Source organism: Elephas maximus, chromosome 3 (genome assembly GCF_024166365.1).
Source record: "Elephas maximus indicus isolate mEleMax1 chromosome 3, mEleMax1 primary haplotype, whole genome shotgun sequence".
Taxonomy (NCBI): domain Eukaryota; kingdom Metazoa; phylum Chordata; class Mammalia; order Proboscidea; family Elephantidae; genus Elephas; species Elephas maximus.
In genome coordinates, this window is record NC_064821.1 from 112,751,213 (window position 1) to 112,774,494 (window position 23,282).

Here is a 23,282-nt window from a genome sequence, read left to right on the forward strand (position 1 = left end):
GTCTTATAAAGATTTTGCTTTAAGTTTTTCTAATAATTTCCAAATTTTGCTTCTTAAGGTATAATAATTTCCTAACCTCTTCGCAAATATTATAAATAAATATAAATTGGGATATGTCCACGAATTAGAGTAGGAATATCTTTAGAAAAATTAAGAAAATTCTGACAAAACTCTTACAATTAGCATTAATCACAAACTAACCATACATTTCTGAAATCAAGGTTCATTCAAATCATATTAATTTAAATGGAAAATATATAACAAATGTTGTTTTCTAAAATAAAAATCCCAGCTTACAGACTCTATTGAATATTAAATACTGTTCTCTTTTCTTTAAACAGAAACAAAAAATTAGTAATGAAGAATTATCCTGAGTGGTTTGACTTGGGTCCAAGCAACTTATATATTACATCTCCCTGAAAGATAAAGAAAAAAAAGAAGTCACCCAATTACAATACAATAAAATACAAATTACGAAATAAAGTCATCTTTAAAAGGCCATTTAAAAATTATAAGTTAGTGATACATATATAAAGGGCACTCGATAAGACCGAGAAAAGGAAACAAACCGCCCTAAGTTTAAACAGTAACGGTTACTTCCTCATATAAACCTGCTCTTCCCTATAAAAGACTTTTTAATTGAAGTTTGATAAATAACTTTATATGGACTTAATAAGGGGAAAGTCTCTGTTGATAGTTTTGGCAGTTCCTATTTAACTTTAATGTTTAAACCTCAGTTTTTTCATCTGTAAAAAAAGTAACTGTTAAACCTAAGAATATCTTAATTTCTTTCCTGATGTTAGTACTGGATTTAGCCAGAGTAGAACTTCTCAACAATTTCTATGTAGTTTTTGTGTTTTCATTTAGTCATAATGATTCTTCATACTAAGAGGGGTAAAGTGATCATATATAAGAAGACGAAAACCAAAGATGGGGGGTGACTTTTAAGAAAGGTAGTAGAGAATAGTGAAAGACTGGAATTGGAAGCAGAGGACTACAGTTTTCTCTGACTACGTGATCTATAGAAAATCACTGAGCTTCTGGGAATCTTAATTTCCTCAAATGTATAATGGGAATATTAACATCCACTTCTAAAGGTCATTATGAGAGTTTAATGAGTTAATGTATATGGAAGTAATTTATAAACTCTAAACTAGAGTTTTAGAACATGTAAGATAATACTAAATAAGTGGGTTCCAGTCTTTCAGCCTATACTATACAGTCTTTGACACCTGTCCATCCTTCAAGCCCCAACACACCAAGTCAGTTGCCAAGTCCTGTCAATTCTAACCTTAATACGTTTTTCAAACCCATCTCTTTCTAGTCAAGTCTCACACTTGGGCAACTGTAATAGCTCACTACCGTAATTTGTTCGCTGTTGTGTCCTTACTGCCTAAAACAATCTCTGGCACATGGCATGTGCTCAGTTAATATTTATTGAATGGTCTATTTCTTCTGCCTTCTGTGTCTGTCAGCATTAATTTATCATATATATCACAGATTTATGTTTCTAAAACCCCATTTTGAACATTTAACTTATCTTTTTATTTTTCTTTTTAATTTGGGAAAGAAACAAAAATAACAAAAGCACAGAGAAAAATATGACAAACGTTTGCATACTAAAACCAAAAAAAAAAAACAAACCAAACCCAGTGCCATCGAGTCGATTCCGACTCAAAGCGACCCTATAGGACAGAGTCGAACTGCCCCACAGTGTTTCCAAGGAGCTCCTTGGCGGATTCAAACTGCTGACCCTTTGGTTTGCAGCTGTAGCACTTAACCAGTACGCCACCAGGGTTTCCCTTGCATACTCAAACATGCAGTAAAAGTAATATCCAGGAGAGGTTCTCTAAGGGCTGCCTCCCAGAAAAGGAGTTGCTTCCTGCAATGCGCCATTGAAACGCGTCTGCCAAGGGCTTAAAGCATAATTCCATTCAATGCAAGACTTAGAATCCCAGCAACCAACCCTCATCGTGCCAGGAGAGGAGCTGATGCTTCCTCAACCATGAATGCTAATGTGGTGATAAATCCTGTCTTTAGCAAGCTACATCATAAAGTATAATCGCAAGGCTTGGAGCCCAGCCCCCTGCTCATGTATTACCCCTAATCATGAACAATGAACTGGTAGGCTAGGGCTGGAGCCAACATTCTGCCACGTCATATTGCAGTAGTATTTTGGTTCTCAACTGCATCAAGGAGGGGCCAGAGTTTCAGAAAGTACGTCACTTAAAAGCTCCACAGCCCAAGGATCAAAGTTGTGCTCCTAGCAAACTTTGCCATGTACTGCCACAGAGGGTGATGGACAGTGTGGAGGGGAAGGCAGGGATCGTGGTCATCGATCTATTACTGATCCTGGCTCCATGGGTTTTCTCCAGTGAACCTGCTCCAGCAAAACAGGAGTGTGTGCCATCTGATACTTGGCCTGTGTTTATAAAACACATATTCACCCCAAATCTAAAAATGTCATATTTCCTTTGAATATTTTTAATAAAAGAAATAAAACCTTACTGATGAAGTTCCCTTTGTATCCCTTCCCCAGCCTGTTGTTCCCTCATCCCTCACTTCCCAGAGGCAGCCTTTATCATAAGTTTGTTGTACATCTTTTCTACAGAATGAAAGCTTAAGTTTTCTAAAACTGTGATTTACCCTTGGTTAAAACTGATGGAGAAATTACAGAACATACTGTTACTTGGTAAGCTATTTTGGTAAGAAATACTGTTTTTGACATTAATTACTTTGACACTTCAAATTATTATTATGATTATAATTCTTCTCTGAAAAGCTAAGGAGGAGAAGTGTATTAATTAAGGTTGTTTTTTGGCTATGAGGAACATAAAGCCTGATAGTTTTTTGTTTAATCTCCCAAAAATATAACACTTAATCTTTAAAATATAATGACCGAAAAGCATGTAAAGCATATTTGTATTTGGAAAATGTATAGAATATATTTGTTTAAAAAAATTGAATTTTTCTCACCATTCTTGAAATAATTCTCACATACACACACACATACACGTTTGCCAAAAATTTTCAGACTCTCTGAGCTTAGTTTTTGCCTTGCAGGGTATACTGCTTATAATAAATGATATCTGTATATTCAAATTCAAACAAAATATATATATTCCACTATATATTTTATATTTTTACTAACTATATATGTGTCCACTAAGAATAAAATTTTGATTTTTGTGTTTAAATAATATTTTATAATATAATATTACATAAATTGTAGCATATTATACTTACCTTCCTGCAATTTGCTTTTTTTCACTGAACACTATGATTTTTTAGATTTATTCAAAAGTTTTCATATTGACACATTAAAATATGTATCATTTAAACTTCTGCATTGTAGTCCCTGATGTGAATACGCCATATTTTATTTATCTAATCATTTACTGACGATTATTTAGGTTGTTCCCAATTTATAAATACAGAAACAAGGCAACTACAAATATTCTTTTCTCATTGGTATGTCTTTTGGACCACTACCAATGAGTCAAACAAAGCCCTGGGAAAAATACAGAATCCAAGTGGACATCATTTTAAGATCACTAAGTGTTGTAGCCCTATCAGATAGAAAGACTATGGAATAATTTAGAATTTAATGACATAGTAAATAAGTGAGTTAAACTCAATCAAGTGATACAGCAACAAGGGCAAGGTTGCAAACATCCATGAAAAGACAGAAGATTTAGGTAATATATAAACAGAATTTAGGAGACCTGGGCTAGGAGGCTACTTTATTTGTAGGGCATTGACAAATCAACTGAAAAACAGGGCTCAACCTGTAAGCTAAGGCAGTTAGAAAAATGCCCCTAAATTCCTGCAGTTCTAGATCTCATTCTCTGGCTGAAATCTTGGGTCAATATTAGCTCATTCATTTGTTTATTAGAAAAACATATGTTTACTCTGAAAAGAAGAAGCATTGTATATAGATGATGCAGCAAATCAAACTGATAATTTTAATTTGTTCTATATTAAGGAATTTTTACATATTTGCCATTTGAAATATTCATTATATATAAGGTAATTTGCCTATTAGAATGTCTAACAGATAATCATTTTGATTCTAGTTCAAATACGTAGCTGGGTAATCGACTTTGACTTCTGAATATAGATTGAAATCTTAGAAATTTACAAACAATATTGGAACCTTCCATGTGGAAGACCTGGGTTCAGTTCCCAGCCAATACACCTCAAGCACAGCCACAACTTGTCTGTCAGTGGAGCTTGCATATTGTTGTGATGCTGAACACATTCAATGACATTATTGTTCTCATATTACACATAAAGAAAGTGAGGTTCAAAGAAAACAACCAACTTGCCTGAAACACCATGCCTAGTAAGGAGCAACTCTTGAGACTTACGTTCTTTCCATTGCATCACACTTAAGATATTTAATAAGCGTAAACCTCTTGCATACTACAAAATTGCAACTAAATAGACTCAAAATGGCATAAAAACTTGACTTTTGAGTCTTACCCGTCCAGAATCTATGGCAGTGGGCATATTCCTAAGTTCATAAACAGAGACCTGTCCATCACTGTCTCCCACCAGAAGGCAATCTGTTTGTTTGGCAAAGAGAACAGTTGTGAACTTGATACCAGGGTTAGCAACATTCACAATCAGAGGGTCCAAACTGTAATGAAATATTTTATTAGTAAATTCAGATGATATAATATGTTGTTTTTAATACATAGGCTAAGAAAAGTTTGAGATTTTTTTGTGGTTTCATGTAACAAAACCAAAAACCTCTTCAAGTGTTTCTAAACTCAATATAACTGATTTTCACTCCTCAGTCAATCATTCATTTGTTCAATGAACTAACTTCAACTAGGTAAATGAAAGGAATTGACAATTAAGATTTGAATTTTCCTAAGTTTAAACTCCTTAACAGAAGAGAGTTTTGACCCAAATGAACCTGTAAAACATAAATGAACATTTTGAACTGGAATTTTTTCTGTTCGTGGTCATCCAAAGCAATGCACCTCAAAAAATAACAGAAGTAAGCAACTCTGTATGCTTCTTCTGAAGACTGTTGTCCTGGGAACTATAGTTTAACCAGAAAAAATAAAATCTGAATAATTTAAGTAGCTTCTTTCATCTGATACTCAAAATTAACAGTTTTGTGATGTGGTCCTGGATTTTTGGTTCATGACAAATTTTAAGTTGCTAATTATTATCTTCTAGGAAAAAAAATTTTACCATTAAGAATAAACCCATCACATTAAATGTACCAATAAAGAGACAGAGAGTGGCAGAATGTATTTAAAAAAACATAATCCATCTATATGCTGCCTACAAGAGACACACCTTAGACTCAAAGACACAAACAAAAACTCAAAGGATGGGAAAAAAATATATCAAGCAAATAACAATCAAAAAAGAGTAGGACTCATACTACAAAAAAAAAAAAACAAAAAACAAGGCTGGCAAAAATACAAAAAACACAAAATAATAAATGTTGGCGAGGTTGTGGAGAGACTGGAACACTTATACACTGCTGGTGGGAATATAAAATGGTACAACCACTTTGGAAATTGATTTGGTGGTTTGTTAAAAAGCAAGAAATAGAACTACCATACATTACAGCAGTCCTACTCCTTGGATTTTATACTAGAGTAATAAGAGCCTTTACACAAACAAATATAAGCACACCCATGTTCACTGCAGCACTGTTTACAATAGCAATAATGTGGAAGCAACCAAGGTGCCCATCAGCAGACGAATGGATAAATAAATTATGGTATATTCACACAATGGAATACTACGCATCGATAAAGAACAACGATGAATCCGTGAAACATTTCATAACATGGAGGAATCTGGAAGGCATTATGCTGAGTGAAATTAGTTGCAAAAGGCCAAATATTGTATGAGACCACTATTATAAGACCTCAAAAAATAGTTTAAACACAAAAGAAAATATTCTTTGATAGTTATGAGGGTGGGGAGGGAGGGAGGGAGTACTCACTAATTAGATAGTAGACAAGAACTATTTTAGGTGAAGGGGAAGACAATACACAATACAGTAGAGGTCAGCACAACTGGACTAAACCAAAAGCAAAGAAACTTTCTGAATAAACCGAATTCTTTGAAGGCCACAGTAGCAGGGGCAGGGGCCTGGGGACCATGGTTTCAGGGGACAGCTAAGTTAACTGGCATAATAAAATCTATTAAGAAAACATTCTGCATCCCACTTTGGAGAGTGGTATCTGGGGTCTTAAACGCTAGCAACCGGCCATCATAGATGCATTAATTGGTCTCAGCCCACCTGGAGCAAAGGACAATGAAGAACACCAAGGACACAAGGTAATTATGAGCCCAAGAGACAGAAAGGGCCACACAAAGCAGACACTACATCAGCCTGAGACCAGAACTAGATGGTGCCTGGCCAGAGCCGATGACTTCCCTGACAGGGAACACAACAGAGAACCCCTGAAGGAGCAGGAGAGCAGTGGGATGCAGACCTAAAATTCTCATTAAAAGACCAGACTTAATGGTCAGACTGAGACTAGAAGGACCCCAGAGGTCATGGCCCCAGACCTTCTGTTAGCCCAAGACAGGAGCCATTCCCAAAGCCAACTCTTCAGATAGGGGTTGAACTGGAGTATAAGATAGAAAATGATATTACTGAGGAGTGAGCTTCTTGGCTGAAGTAGACACATGAGACTATGTAGGTATGGACACAGGGAATACAAGGTGGAGAGAAGGAGTGTGCTGTCTCATTAGGGGGACAGCAACAAGGAGTACATAGAAAGGTGTATAGAAATTTTTATATGAGAGACTGACTTGATTTGTAAACTTTCACTTAAAGCACATAAAAAAAAGAGTAGGAGTGGCAATATTAATCTCTGACAAAATAGATTTTAAAGCAAAATCCACCACAAAGGATAAGGGAAGACATTATATAACGATTAAAGGGGCAATATAATGATTAAAGAGGACAAAACCATAATAAATATTTACACACCCAACAACAGGGCTCCAAAATACTCTAACAGCATTGAAAAGAGAGACAGACAGCTCCACAATAATAGTAGGAGACGTTCAACACACAACTTTTGGTGAAGGACAGAACATCCAGAAAGAAGCTCAATAAAGATACCAAAGATCTAAATGCCACAATCAACCAACTTAATCTCACAGACATATACAGAACACTCCACCCAACAGCAGCCACATATATTTTCTTTTCCAACGCATGTGGAACATTCTCCAGAATAGACCACATATTAGGCCACAAAGGAAGCCTTAACAGAATCCAAAGCACTGAAATATTACAAAGCATCTTTTCTGACCAGAAAGCCATAAATGTAGAAATCAATAACAGAAAAAAAGCAAGGAAAAAAAAAATACATGGAAACTGAACATCTTGCTCAAAAGCTATTGCGTTATAGAAGAAATCAAGAACAGAATAAAGAAATTCGCAGAATCAAATGAGAATGAAAACACATGTTACCAGAATCTGTGGGACAGAGCACAAGCAACTCTCAGAGGTCAATTTATAGCAATAAATGCACACATCCAGAAAGAAGAAAGGGCCAAAATCAAAACATTAACCCTACAACTCAAAAAAATAGAAAGCAGCAAAAGAAGCCCACAGGCACCAGAAGAAAGGACGTAATAAAAATTAGAGCAGAGTTAAGTGAAACAGAAAATAGACAAATAATTGAAAGTTAACAGGACCAAAAGCTGGTTCTTTGAAAAGATCAGCAAAATTGATACACCATTGGCCAACTAACAAAAGAAGAACAGAAGATGAAGCAAATAACCCAAATAAGAAATGAGATGGGCAATATCACAACAGACCCAACTGAAATTAAAAGAATCATAGCAGAATACTATGAAAAATTGTACTTCAACAAATTTGAAAACCTAGAGGAAATGGACAAATTTCTGGAAACACATTACATACCTAAACTAACACAAACAGAGGTAGAACAACTAAATAAACTTATAACAAGAGAAATTGAAGAGGTAACCAAAAAACTCCCAACAACAAAAAAAGCCCTGGTCCTGGTGACTTCACTGGAGAATTCTACCGAGCTTTCAGAGAAGAGATAACACCACTACTACTAAATGTATTTCAGAGCATAGAAAAGGATGGAACACTCCCAAACTCATTCTATGAAGCCAGAATAATCCTGATACCAAAACCAGGTAAAGACACCACAAAAAAAAAAAAAAAATCACAGACCAATATCCCTCATGAACATAGACACAAAAATCCTCAACAAAATTCTAGCCAATAGACCTGAAGAACATATCAAAAAACTAATTCACCATGACCAAGTGGGATCCATACCAGGTATGCAGGTACGGTTCAACATTAAAAAAGCCAACGTAATCTATAACATAAATAAAACAAAAGATAAGAACCGAATGATCTTATCAATTGATGCAGAAAAGGCATTTGATGAAGTCCAACACCTATTCATGATAAAAGCTCTCAGCAAAATAAGAATAGAAGAGAAATTCCTCCACATAATAAAGGGCATTTATACAAAGCCAACAGCCAGCATCATCCTAAATGGAAAGAGTCTGAAAGCATTCCCCTTGAGAACAGGAACCTGGTGAGAATGCCCTTTATCATGCCGGAGGTCCTGCTGGAGGTCCTAGCCAGTGCAATAAGGCAAGAAAAAGAAATAAAGGGCATCCAAATTGGTAAGGAAGAAGTAAAAGTATACCCCATTTGCAGATATGATCTTATACACAGAAAACCCAAAGAATTCACAAGAAAACTACTGAAACTAATAGAAGAGTTCAGCAAAGTATCAGGATACAAGATAAACATACAAAAATCAGTTGGATTCCCCTGCACAAACAAAGAGAACTTCGAAGAAGAAATTACCAAATCAATACTATTTACAATAGCCCCCATGAAGATAAAATACTTAGGAATAAATCCAACCAGAGACTTAAAAGACCTATACAAAGAAAACTACAAGACACTACTGCAAGAAGCCAAAAGAGACCTATATAAGTTGAAAAACATACCTTGCTCATGGATAGGAAGACTCAACATTGTGAAAATGTCTATTCTACCCAAAGCAATCTAAAAATACTATGCAATCCCGTCCAAACTCCAACAACATTTTTAAATGAGATGGAGAAACAAATCACCGACTTCATATGGAAAGGAAAAAGGCCCCAGATAAGTAAAGCATTACTGAAGAAGAAAAACAAAGTGGGAGGCCTCACACTACCTGATTTTAGAACCTGTTATACCGCCACAGTAGTCAAAACAGCCTGGTACTGGTACAACAACAGATACATAGACCAGCGGAATGGAACTGAGAATCCAGACCTAAATTCATCCACCTATGAGCAGCCGATATTTGACAAAGGCCCAAAGTCCCTAAAAGGTGGAAAAGACAATCTCTTTAACATATAGTGCTGGCATAACTGGATTTTGTTGTTGTTATTAGATGCCATTGAGTCAGTTCCGACTCATAGTGACCCTATGCACAACAGAAGGAAACACTGCCCAGTCCTGCTCCATCCTTACAATCATTATGCTTGAGCTCCTTATTGCAGCCACTGTGTCAATCCACCTCGTTGAAGGTCTTCCTCTTTTCCACTGACCCTGTACTCTGCCAAGCATGATGTCCTTCTCCAGGGACTCATCCCTCCTGACAATATGTCCAAAGTATGTAAGATGCAGTTTCGCCATCCTTGCCTCTAAGGAGCATTCTGGCCGCACTTCTTCCAAGATAGGTTTGTTCATTCTTTTGGCAGCCCATGGTATATTCAATATTCATCACCAACACCACAATTCAAAAGCATCAACTCTTCTTCGGTCTTCTTTATTCATTGTCCAGCTTTCACATGCATATGATGTGATTGAAAATACCATGGCTTGGGTCAGGCGCACCTTAGTCTTCAGGGTGACATCTTTGCTCTTCAACACTTCAAAGAGGTCCTTTGCAGCAGATTTGCCCAATGCAATCCGTCTTTTGATTTCTTGACTGCTGCTTCCATGGCTGTTGATTGTGGATCCAGGTAAAATGAAATACTTGACAACTTCAATTTTTCTCTGCTTATCATGATGTTGCTCATTGCTCCAGTTGTGAGGATTTTTGTTTTCTTTATGTTGAGATGTAATCCATACTGAAGGCTATGGTCTTTGATCTTCATTAGTAAGTGCTTCAAGTCCTCTTCACTTTCAGCAAGCGAGGTTGTGTCATCTCCATAACGCAGCTTGTTAATGAGTCTTCCTCCAATCCTGATGCCCCTTTCTTCTTCATATAGTCCAGCTTCTCGGATTATTTGTTCAGCGTACAGATTAAATAGGTATGGTGAAAGAATACAACCCTGATGCACACCTTTCCTGACTTTAAACCAATCAGCATCCCCTTGTTCTGTCCAAACAACTGCCTCCGGATCTATGTAAAGGTTCCTCATGAGCACAATCAAGTATTCAGGAATTCCCATTCTTCTCAATATTATCCATAGTTTGTTATGACCCACACAGTCGAATGCCTTTGCATAGTCGATAAAACACAGGTAAACATCCTTCTGGTATTCTCTGCTTTCAGCCAGGATCCAGCTGACATCAGCAATGATATCCCTGGTTCCACATCCTCTTCTGAAACCGGCCTGAATTTCTGGCAGTTCCCTGTCAATATACTGCTGCAGCCGCTGTTGAATGATCTTCAGCAAAATTTTGCTTGTGTGTGATATTAATGATATTGTTCTATAATTTCCACATTTGGTTGGATCACCTTTCTTGGGAATAAGCATAAATATGGATCTCTTCCAGTCAGTTGCAAAAAAATGAAACAAGACCCATACCTCACACCATGTACAAAAACTAACTCAAAATGTATCAAAGACCTAAATAAAATCTAAAATGATAAAGATCATGGAAGAAGAAATAGGGACAACACTAGGAGACCTAATGCATAGCATAAACAGAATACAAAACTAACAATGCACAAACACCAGGAGAGAAACTACATAACTGAGAGCTCCTAAAAATCAAACACTCATGCTCATCCAAAGACTTCACCAAAAGAGTAAAAAGACAACCTACGGACTAGGAAAAAAATTTTGGCTACAACATATCCAATCAGGGTCTAATATCTAAAGTCTATAAGGTATTACAAAACCTCAACAACAAAAAGACAAATAACCCAATAAAAAAATGGGCAAAGGATATGAACAGACACTTCACCAAAGAATATATTCAGGCAGCTAACAGATACATGAGGAAATGCTCATGATCATTAGCCATTAGAGAAATGCACATGATCATTAGCCATTAGAGAAATGCAAATCAAAACTACAATGAGATACCATCTCACCCCAACAAGGCTAGCATTGATCCAAAAAACACAAAATAATAAATGTTGGAGAGGTTGTGAAGAGACTGCTGGTGGGAATGTAAAATGGTACAACCACTTTGGAAATCAATTTGGCATTTCCTTAAAAAGCTAGAAATAGAACTAATAGAACTACTATACAATTCAGCAATCCCACTTCTTGGAATACATCCCAGGGAAATAAGAGCTGTCACACAAATAGATAGATGCACACTCGTGTTCACTGCAGCACTGTTCACAACAGCAAAAAAGATGGAAACAACCTAGTGTCCATCAACAGACGAATGGATAAACAAATTGTGGTATATTCACACAATGGAATACCACGCAACGATAAAGAACAATGATGAATCTGTGAAACATCTCACAACATGGATGAATCTGGAGTGAAATTTGTCAGTCACAAAAGGTCAAATATTGTATGAGACCACTATTATAAGAACTCAAGAAAAGGTTTAAACACAGAAGAAAACATTCTTTGATGGTTACAAGCATGGGGAGGGAGAGAAAGGGGAATTCAGTAAACAAATATTATCTTAGGTGAGGGGAAAGACAACACACGATACAGGAGAAGTCAGCACAACTGGACTGAACCAAAAGCTAAGAAGTTTCTGAACACAACCAAACAATTCGAGGGACAGAGCAGCAGGGGCAGGGGTCTGGGGACCATGGTTTCAGGGGACATCTAGGTCAACTGGCATAACAAAGTTTATTAAGAAAATGTTCTGCATCCCACTTTGGTAAGTGGTGTTGTCTGAGTCATCTAGTACTGCTATAATAGAAATACCACAAGTAGATGGCTTTAACAAAGAGAAATTTATTCTCTCACAGTCTAGTAGGTTACAAGCCCAAATTCAGGGCATCGGCTCTAGGGGAAGGCTTTTTCTCTGTGTCAGCTCTGGAAGGAGATCCTTGTCCTCAATCTTCCCTGATCGAGGAGATTTTCAGGCGCAGAGGCCCCGTGTCCAAAGGAGGTGCTCTGCTCCTGGTGCCGCTTTCTTGGTGGTATGAGGTCCTCAAGTCTCTGCTTGCTTCCCTTTGTTTTTATCTCTTGAGACATAAAAGGCAGTGCAGGCCATACCCCAGGGAAACTCCCTTTACTTTGGATCAGGGAGGTGACCTGAGTAAGGGTGGTGTTACAATCCCACCATAATCCTCTCAACTTAAAATTATAATCACAAAATGGAAGACAACCACACATGGCCTAACCAAGTTGATAAACACATTTTTTGGGGGGCATAATTCAATCCATTTCTTAATTCAATCCATGACAGGTGTCTAGTGTCTTAAAAACTTTCTAGCAGCCATCTAAGATGCATCAATTGATCCCAACCCAGCTGGAGCAAAGGAGAATGAAGAACACCAAAGACATAAGGAAAATGTTAGCCCAAGAGACAAAAGGGCCACATAAACCAAAGACTCCATCATCCTGAGACCGGATGGTGCCCTGCTACCACTAATGACTGTCCTGACAGGGAACACAACAGGCAGTCCCTGGCAGAGCAGGACATAAGTGGGGTACAGAACTCAAATTTACATGAAAAGACCAGACTTAATGGTCTGACTAAGACTAAAGGAATCCCAGAAGACATAGCCCCCAGACTCTCTGTTAACCCAGAATTAAAACCATTCCTGAAGCCAACTCTTCAGAAAAAGATTAGAGTGGATTATAAAACATAAAATAATAGTGATCAAAAGTGTGCCTCTTACTTCAAGCAGATACATGAGACTAAATGGGCGGCTCCTGTCCAGAGGCAGGATGAGAAGGCAGAAAGGGATAGGAGCTGGCTGAATGGACACAGGAAATACAGGGTAAAAAGGGGCAGTGTGCTGTCACATTATAGGGATTACAGGTCACATAACAATATGTGTATAAATTTTTGTACAAGAAATTAACTTGAGCTGTAAACTTTCACCTAAAGCACAATTTAAAAGAAAGAATAAACTCATTAAATTTTACATCATTTATATTAAACAAGAATGTGTTTCCCAGTTCCTTCCGCTAATAACTAACATAAAAAGTTATGATATCTTTCAACTGAAGAAGTAGGGTCATTAAACACTTTATTCTAGCATTGTAGAAATTTTCATATTAAGGATACTAGATCTAGATAACACTCTAATAACTTTGATGTAACAAAGTTACATCACCTTAACATTTAAATGAAGTGCGTGCCCCTGTGAATTTTTGAAGCAATGTGAGAGAATAAGTAAATAATGTAAAACAAATTACTATTTTGTCCCCTCTGTCCTATTATAGAGAATGTCTAGTTAGAAATGATTAGATGCCTGTCTGAATTCCTCTGTAAACCAGTCAATGAATAAGAATTCAAGGTAATTATGACATTTTTTTTTATATCTGCAGTTCAAGTCCACCAGCTACCCCTTGGAGACCCTATGGGGCAGTTCTAGTCTGTCCTATAACGTAGCTATGAGTCGGAATCGACTCAATGGCAGTGGGTTTTTTGTTTTTTTATATCAGCCTATAAAAATCTGAGGAGATGAGTAAGGTAACTTGTTTTCATTCAGATATTTTTATGAACACATATGACATAAGTAGTTAACATTAATATAGCATCCTGGTATGTATCTTTCTTCATAAAGGGCTTTTAAACTATTACTTGTTTGAAGTTACTACAGCACTCTCTAACCAATGTCAAAACTATCAGGTATCATTTAGTGTAAACTGCTTCTATTAGAAATATCCTCAAGAAAAATATTAACACTTACATGCTAATATGAAGGTCCCAAATCTCCACTCTGGTCTCATTGGCAGCTGCAAATATATAGGATGATTTTGGAGACCAGACAACATCATAAACAACATAAGTAGTTGGATAAAATGTCAAAAATGGCTTGATATTGTCCTGCTGCCATATAATAACACCCCAATCTGCAGAACAACTTAAGAATACATCATGACAAAATGGATTCCATGCTATTTTATACACTGGACCCTAGAATTAGAAAAACAAGATACATAGGTGAATAACATTTAACATATTATACTTGAAACTTAAAAATGCTAACTTTAAGAAGATTATGCGCCATCCATTTTTGTGTGGGTATTATTTCAACTGAGAGTAAGGTTATAAATTTAATCTTCCCTAAATTATTCCATAAGCAACATAAAAATAGAGTTGCTATAATACTCACTAAATAGTAATCCATATTATTGCTAAATACTTTAAAAAGATAACAATGAGTGCTAAGAAAAAAATAAAACAATAATGGGGAAAAATGAAGAAAACATAGATGGAACAATCATAAAAATACAGAGGATAGGCATGTACTGGAAACAATTTTATATTGGAATCAGTGTGTTATCATAAACAAAGTTTTTTAAAAACAAATAAAAATTATGATTTATATTATATCCAAGAAAAAAAAATCAAGGATATCTAGAAGCCAAAAAAAATCCTCACACATTATTGGTGGTTTCCATGCAAGAAAGCATTTAATTTGAGTTGGTATTTTTAACTATGATGTTGCAAATTTATTGGATGTAAAAATACTGTGAATAAAGATACTATGTTTTTGTGGAACTATTACAAGACAAATTAACTTTTACATACCTGCTATAACTAAACTAACCTTATGTCCTCGGTAGGTATCTAGGTATTGTTCATTATATGAACAAGAGCATTTGTGAATATGACCTTCTTCAGTGCCGGCCAAATAGATATTTGTGTCCTACAACACAAAAATCAAAATGTATTGGCCTGTGATACATTACTAAGTGTGCTATATAGAAGATTAGGCAATTCAGGGCCTATTAAAATTTATTTGAGAACCAAAACTAAAATACTGTCTTGAAGATGTTGTTAGTTGCCGTCCAGTCAACTCCAACTCATGGTGACCTTAGATATAACAGAAAGAAACGTTGCCTGGTCCTGCACCAGCCTCACAATCTTTGGTATGTTTGAGCCCATGAAGATTGTTGCCTTTTTTCCCTCATGATTTTACAATAATTAAACTACCTGAAAGACTACTCTGCAAAAGAGAATACAGATTTGTCCTTTGTTGGAGTAGAGGGTAGCACTTAACATCCTATCTAGAAAGGGCATGGAAAAATTTTAGCATGAGATAAATAAGAGATTCTCTAACATTTATAGCTTTTTAACAATGGAGCTGGTAGTCCAGGGAAATAGTAAATGCTCTTTCATTGCAACTAGTCAGAAAATGGATAACTTAACAATAACTGGGGAGGTCTGTAATGCTGAAGAAACGATTACTGCTGGGGGTGAGTGGTTAGACTAGATGGTCTCTCAGGCTTCTTTAACTCTAAATTTATATACTAAATAGGGAATTGAAATGCATTTCCTATCTTAGGCCATGGTCAAAAAGTCTGAAAGTCAGTGTTCCATTTCCTTGCTACATAAGATTATGGTTGGTCACTGTTATATACTGTTGTAGTTTGCCGTGAAGTTGATTCTGACTCATGGTTGCCTGTGTGACAGAGTAAAACAGCTCCATAGGATTGTCTTGGCTGTAAGGAGGGAGATCACCAGTTCTTCCTCCCACAGAGCCGCTGGGTGGGTTTGAATTGCCCACCTTTTGATTAGCAGCTGAGTGCTTAAATGTTTGTGCCACCAGGGCTCTTTATGTGTTGGTCCTAGGTTATTTCTTTATAATAGGCTGAGGCCTGTTAGCTCAAAAACAGTGCCGAATTCAAATTTTTACATATACAATTGTTTTAAAAATAGCTCAATTAAGCAAATGTTTGGCTATTTAGAGCCTGTCTGCTTTGTATACCCCATAAAACTGTACCCAACATCTGCTAGCCATAGATAAGATAAACCTCAAGTTGCTGTGGCCCTTCAGAGCTCTCCGACCCAGAGTTTCCCCACCTTGCTACTGAGGACATTTCCCAGACATATAAGCCTTCCTCTGCTTCATCCCTTCCCCTGGGAGGTCCCTTGCCTTTGTCACCTTCTGGTGACTGTTTGCACCACTTGTCTTTGGAGAATCTCTTGCCGCAAGAGACTTCCCTTTGCATGCAAACTGTCAAGTTGCCATGGGCCCCAATAAACAGCTTGTTGTACAACACTGCCATCTCATGTTTATATCTTTTTTCTTGACCTGCTCCTTACTCCCTTGAACTCACATCAGACCACAGCATGAGCATCACCTGGAAGCATTTTGGAACTGCAGAATTTCAGGCTCTACCTCAGACCTACTGAAGCAGAATTGCATTTTAACAAGATCCCCAAGCAATATGTATATACATTAAAATTTGAGAAGCACTGCTCTAGAGTATACCAGTCCTTAAGAGTGCAACTACTAGATCATGCAGTTTTAAATTATGCAATAAATTTAAATTGTTTTTCAAAGGGGTATTACCAATTTTACTCACCAGCAATGCATAAAATTTCCCTTTAATCAACATTCTCTTCAACAATTAGTTGCATCAGAAATCTTCATGTTGTCATTCTATTGGGTCTAAAATCCTGGTGGTGCAAAGGTTAAGAATATGGCTGCTAGCCAAAAGGTTGGCAGTTTGAATCCAATGACTGCTCCTTGGAAAACTTATGGGGGCAGTTCTATTCTGTCCTACAGGGTTGCAGAGTCGGAACTGTCTCAATGGCATATAACAACAGCAACAACAGTATTAAGTCCCAGCAGTTAAGCTAACTGCTAACTGAAAAGTCAACAGTTCAAAGATACCAGCTACTCCCCAGGAGGAAGATGTGGCAGTGTACTTCTGTAAAGATTTATAGCCTTAGAAACCCTAAAAGACAGTTCTACCCTTTCCTATAGAGTCATTATGAGTCAAAATCAATTTGACGGCAATGGGTTTTAGTTTTTTTTATGTGAATATTAATAAGGTTGAGCATTTGTTCATGTTTATTGGCCATTTGGCTTTCCTCTCCTGTTTAATGTCTCTTTTCATTTTAATGATAATTGCTTTTTCATATTCATTTATATAAGTTCTTTATATACTGTAAATGCTATTGTTTTGTCTATTATACATGTTACAAATATCTTCTCCCAGTGTGTGGATTATCTTTTTTCTGTCTTTATAGTGCTTTTGACAAAGATAAGTGTTCAATTTAAAATAGCTGGTATTTTGAATTTTTTATTTTATGGTTAGCACTTTTTGTACTTAGTTTAAAATTTTTTTTTTCCCTACTTAGAGGTCAAAGAGATATTCTCCTACATTTTCTTCCAGAGATTTTTGTGTATGATGAAGTGGGAATCTAATTTTTTTTTCCTAATACCATTTGAAAGATGGAGCCCTGGTGGCACAGTGATGAAAAGCTTGCCTGCTAACAAAAAGGTCAGCAATTCAAATCTACCAATTACTCCTTGGAAACTCTATGGGGTGGTACTACTCTGTCCTATACGGTTGCTACGAGTCAGAATCGATTTGATGGCAATGGGTTTTGTTTTGTTTTGGTTTTTTACCATCTGCAAGATGGTGAAATGATAAGCCAGGATAACACTAGTTAAATGAAAGCTGGAGTGGCTACGTTATTATCAGACTAAGTAGATTTCAGAGTAAAGAACATTACCAGTTCTGAAGAAGAGTATCTCATAATGATAAGGAAGTCAATTAATCAAGAAGCCATAATAATACTAAACATTTATGCACCTAGTAATAAAGCTTCAAAATTCATAAAGCAAAACTGATGGAACTGCAAGGAAAAATGAGTATCTACAATTACAGTCAGAGACTTCAATAACTGATGGAAGAAGTAGGCAGAAATTAGGCAAGGATATAGTAGACTTAAAGAACACTATCAAACAACTTTACCTGATTGAAACTTATACAATACACCCAACAACAGTAGAATACATATTTTTTCAGGTGCACAAGGAACATTTACCACTATAGACCATATCCTGGCCAAGGAACAAATATCAATAATTCAAAAGGATTTAAGTTGTATAAAGTATGGCTCTTTGACCACAATGGGATTGAATTAGAAATCAGTAACAGAAAGACTTGAAAAAAAATCCCCAAATATTTAGAAACAAAATAGCACACTTCTTAATAACCCATTGATCAGAGAAGAAATCAAATGAGAAATTAGAAAGTATTTTGAACATATCAGAATTCGTGAGATTGTTAAAGTAGTATTTATGGGGTGCAGGGAGCTATACTACAAATGTCTATATAAGAAAAGGAAGAAATGTCACAAATCAATGACCTCTGCCTCCACCTTAAGAAACTGTCTTGTTTAGTGCTGCTGTAACAGAAATACCACAAGTGGATGCCTTTAACAAAGAGAAGTTTATCTTCTCACAGTCCAGTAGGCCAGAAGTCCAAAATCAGGATGCCAGCTCCAGGGGAAGCCTTTCTCTCTCTGTCAGCTCTGGAGGAAGGTCCCTGTCATCAGTTTTTTCAGGTCCAAAGGATGTGCCCGGCTCCCAGTACTACTTTCTTGGTGGTATGAGGTCCCCCACTCTCTGCTTGCTTCTCTTTACTTTTATCTCTTGTAAGATAAAAGGTGGTACAGGCTACACCCCAGGAAAACTCCCTTTACATTGTATCAGGGATGTGACCTGAGCAAGGGTGTTACTTCCCACCCTAATGCTCTGTAACCACAGGCAGAGATTATGATTTATAACATATAGGAAAAATCACAAAGTGGAAGACAACCACACAATACTGGAAATCATGGCCTAACGAAATTGACACATCTTTTGGGGGGGGGTCACGATTCAATCCATGTCAGAAATTAAAAAAGGAAGAGAAAATTAAAACCAAAGAAAGCAGAAGAAAGAAAAAAAGTAAAGATCAAAGTGGAGATCAATGAAATAGAAAACAGAAGAACAATAGTGAAAATCAATGAAATCAAAACCTGGTTCTTTGAGAATATAAAAAAAAATCAATAAACTTCTAGCCAAACTAATCAGGGAAAAAAAAAAGAAGACACAAATTACTAATATCAGGAATGGGAAAAGTGACATCACAACAGATTCTACAGCTATTAAGGGATAATAAATTCATTTATTATGCCAATAAATTCAACAACTTAGATGAAATAAATAAATTCCTTGGAAAATACAAATTATCAGAGTTCACACAAGAAGAAATAGATGCTCTGAGTATAACTGTATCTATTGAAAACTTTGAATTTATAGTTAAAAACCTTTCTACAAAGAAATCTCTAGGCCCAGATGGATTCACTGATTAGTTCTATCAAACATATAATGAAGAAATAATACTAATCCTATGTAAATTATTTCAAAACATTAAAAAGGAGGAAATAGTTCTCTATTCATTCTATGAGGCCAACATTACCCTCATACCAAAATCAGAAAAAGGCATTACAAGAAACCTACAGACCAATATCCTTTGCAAACAAAGATGCAAATATCCTAAACAAAATTTTAACGTATTGAATCCAACAATATACTAAAAGGGTATGTCAAGAATTGAGCTGAGCTGAGAGCTGAGCTTCCAGGTATCAGTGCAGTTAAAATGAAAGTAACAGTTAAGCCTTTAATCACATACTACTTACTACAGTATAAGCAAGAGGCTAACCCACAGAAAGTGTGGACTCCCCCAGAGTTCCACTTTTCCGCATGGAATTGTCAGGTAGATCAGCACAGATGTGGAGATTTGTCTTACTGGCAAAAGAGTCTGAAAAAAAAAAGGTTCCTAAAGTTTTATGGACCAAGGTCTTGGGGAGGGAGGGAGAAATTGGGACAAGCTAGGAGTGGAGAAGTACTGAGTATTGAATCACAGTGAAAAAAAGTGTCTTCAAGGTCCAACCCTCCTCCCCATGAGAGGCACTTGAGGAAGGCCTCTACCAAAGGCCTACAATAAAGAAGCCTCCAAATGGAGGTGCCTGGGCTAGGAATGCAGATATGTGTAAGAACATGGCTGGCAAGGTAGACTGGGGTCCTTGACTGCCAACTCCTTCAGAGCTGCAATGCATTGGCTGTGCACCAAATCTGGTGTGGGGAGAGCAGCTTTCCTTTGTGAGGCTTGCTAGGTAAATCCTTTGGAATTGCCTATGGTCAGGTCTAAAATATCACACATAGCTCTTCGGGCCAGGAGCAAGACTCTTTGGGATAATGCATCATGACCAAGTGGGGTTTATTCTAGTAATAAAAAAAAAACATACAAAAATAATGAATGTAATTCACCCTATTAATAAGCTTAAAATGCAAAACTACGTGATCATTTCAATAGATGAAGAAAAAGCATTTGACAAAATCCTGATAAAAACTTTCATCAAACTAGGAGTATAATAGAGCTTCCTCAACCTGATTAATAGCATCTTTAAAAAAAAGTTAAAAAACCTTCAGGAGACATCATACTTAATGGTAAAAGACTGGAAGCTTTCCCCTAAGATCAGAAAAAAGAGAGATGTGCACTTTCACCACTTCTGTTAACCATTTACTGGAGGTTCTAGCTAGTGCAATGAGGCAAGAAAAAAAAAAAAAGGCAACCAGATTAAAAAAGAAGTAAAACCATCTTTATTACAGATGACATGATTATCTTGAATTCCTTATGCCAAAGGTCTTTCCAGGACACCAGATCAGAGTTTCTCAACCCTAACCTATTGACATTTTGGGTCAGATAATTCATTTTGGGGGGAGGGTGATTGTCTTGCATATTATAAGATATTTAACAGCATTCTAGGCCTCTGCCCACTAGATAACAATACACTCCTAACTCCCCCACTGAGGCAACCAAAAATATCTCTAGACATTGCCAAATATTCCCTGGGGATAGGGAAAGGTTCCCCTTTCCCATAGCCCCATTCCCACCCATGTCGATATCCATTTCCTAGAGTCAAGATGAAAGGCAGATTATAGGAGTTTGAGAATGAAGGCAATTAGACGATGGCTACAGTAGTACAAGTAAAAAATAATAAAGGCCTGAGCTACATTGTAGTAGTAGTAGACTTGGATTGGAAAGAATGGGATAATAAGACATATCATTTCAATAATACAGTGGAACAGAGACGGAACTTGGATATTGGTTTGCGTAATTAGGTAGAGAAGATGGCAATGGGTTTGGGTTTTTTTTTTTTTTTTAATTAGGTAGTTGGTGATATTACTTAAGAGATGATCATACTGCATATTACAGAAAACATACAAGATATGTTTTCTTAGAAGTCTGTCACAGTGACTGATTTTCCTGATTCCAAACCCTTCAATATAAAAATAATTTTAAAAAGTAGAACTTCTTTAACTGTGCTCTGTTTTGATTCTGGCCTTAATAAACATGAATTTAAGTGGTCTTCCTGATCCCCAAAATCTTAAGGATCATCATTTACATTAAAATGCAGGGGATTGCTATAGTGAATTTGGTTTCTGTGAGTATGATAGAGCAGCAGAGGGTCCAAGAGGGGCAAGGAGGGACACTCAAATTAAGCATACAGTTGTAAAGAGAATCATCCCATAGTTCCTCAGAAATATATACTTTTCTTCTATCTGGAAAAGTAAATAAAGGAAATAGTATAGCCAACTGAAAGGTACCATCATACCTCGGGTTAGCAGCTAGGTCTATGTTTATTGTTTTACTTACAAGAGACAGTATTTATTAACATGCTAACTTTTTTTTTCTTGTTTTATATCTTAATACACTTCAATTTTTGGATGTTGTTATACGCAACAGCAAATAATGGATTTAAATACTGTACCTTGGGATGAAAAGCAAAACACAACCCAGGAGCTTGTCGAGATATCAAAGCTTCACCTTTCTTCTCCTTTTCCCCTCCTTTTTTGTTGGTGCTAGTAGTAGTTCGTCTCAATTTCATCAAATCTTTATTTAAGGACAAAATACGTATAACATTATTTACCACATGAAGTAATGCAAACATCGTGCATGTCGTTTGTGCATAATCATATTATTTCTACCAATTTTGCATGTGATTAAGTTAAAATTAGTATGATACATTCGACTGTGTGGATCATAACAAATTATGGATAACATTGTGAAGAATTCCGGAACACTTAATTGTGCTCATGTGGAACCTGTACATAGACCAAGAGGCAGTCATTCGAACAAAACAACGGAAGACTGAGTAGTTTAAAATCAGGAGAGGTGTCCACCACATAAATAGGACAAAAGAAAAGAATCACACGATCATCTCAATCAATGCAGAAAAGGCATTCAGTAAAGGCCAACACCCATTCCTGACAAAAACTCTCAATAAGAGAGGAATACAAAACCAACAGCCAACAACATCCTCAACGTAAAGAGGCTGAAAGCATTTCTGCTGAGAACGGGAACAAAACAAAGATGCCCTTTATCATCACTCCTATTTCACATTCTGCTAGAAGTCCTAACTAGAGCAATAAAGCAAGAAAAAAAATAAAGGGCATCCAAACTGGAAAGGAAGAAGTAAAACTATCCTTATTTGCAAATGATATGATCCTGTACACAGAGAACCCCAAACATACCACAAGAAACCTGCTGGAACTAATGGAAAGATTCAGCAGAATAGCAGCATATAAGATCAATATACAAAAATCAGCTGGATTCGTATACGCCAACAAAGAGAACTTTGAAAAGGAAATCAGGGGGAAAAAATTCCATTTATAATAGCCCCTAAAAAGATAAAATACTTAGGAATAAATCTAACAAGACGTAAAAGACCTATACAAAGAAAACTACAAAACACTATTGCAAAAAACCAAAAGAGACCTATACAATTGGAAAAAAAATACCATGCTCACAGATATGAAGACTTAATGTTGTGAAAATGTCAATCCTACCCAAAGAAATCTACAGATATAACATAATCCTGATCCAAATACCAACAGCACTGTTTATCAAGATGGAAAAATTAATCGCCAACTTTATATGGAAAGGAAAGAGGCCCCTGATAAGCAAAGCATCACTGAAGAAAAAGAACAAAGTAGGAGGCCTCGCACCACCTGTTCTCAGCACCTACTCTACAGCCACAATAGTCAAAACAGCCTGGTACTAACACAATGACAGACACATAGACCAAAATAGCAGAATCGAGAACCCAGATGTAA

At 36.5% G+C, this 23,282-nt stretch overlaps 1 protein-coding gene across 3 annotated transcripts in view; it reads right to left on the reverse strand.

Annotated features, from left to right (window-relative positions):
• Positions 1-291: 291 nt before the first annotated feature.
• Positions 292-23,282, reverse strand: part of DNAI4 (dynein axonemal intermediate chain 4) — a 107,832-nt gene continuing 84,841 nt past the window's right edge. The window contains exons 13-17 of one of the 3 annotated variants that reach the window (XM_049879526.1): positions 21,938-22,059; positions 14,925-15,023; positions 14,061-14,287; positions 4,486-4,642; positions 292-416 (exon numbers count right to left, since the gene is read on the reverse strand). In XM_049879526.1, coding sequence (XP_049735483.1) covers positions 366-416; positions 4,486-4,642; positions 14,061-14,287; positions 14,925-15,023; positions 21,938-22,059 — 656 coding nt within the window. In that variant the 3' untranslated portion in view covers positions 292-365. Of the gene's footprint in view, positions 417-4,441; positions 4,643-14,060; positions 14,288-14,924; positions 15,024-21,937; positions 22,060-23,282 lie in introns of those variants that run through there. The other 2 variants (XR_007516678.1, XM_049879527.1) reach the window with 2 other exon arrangements.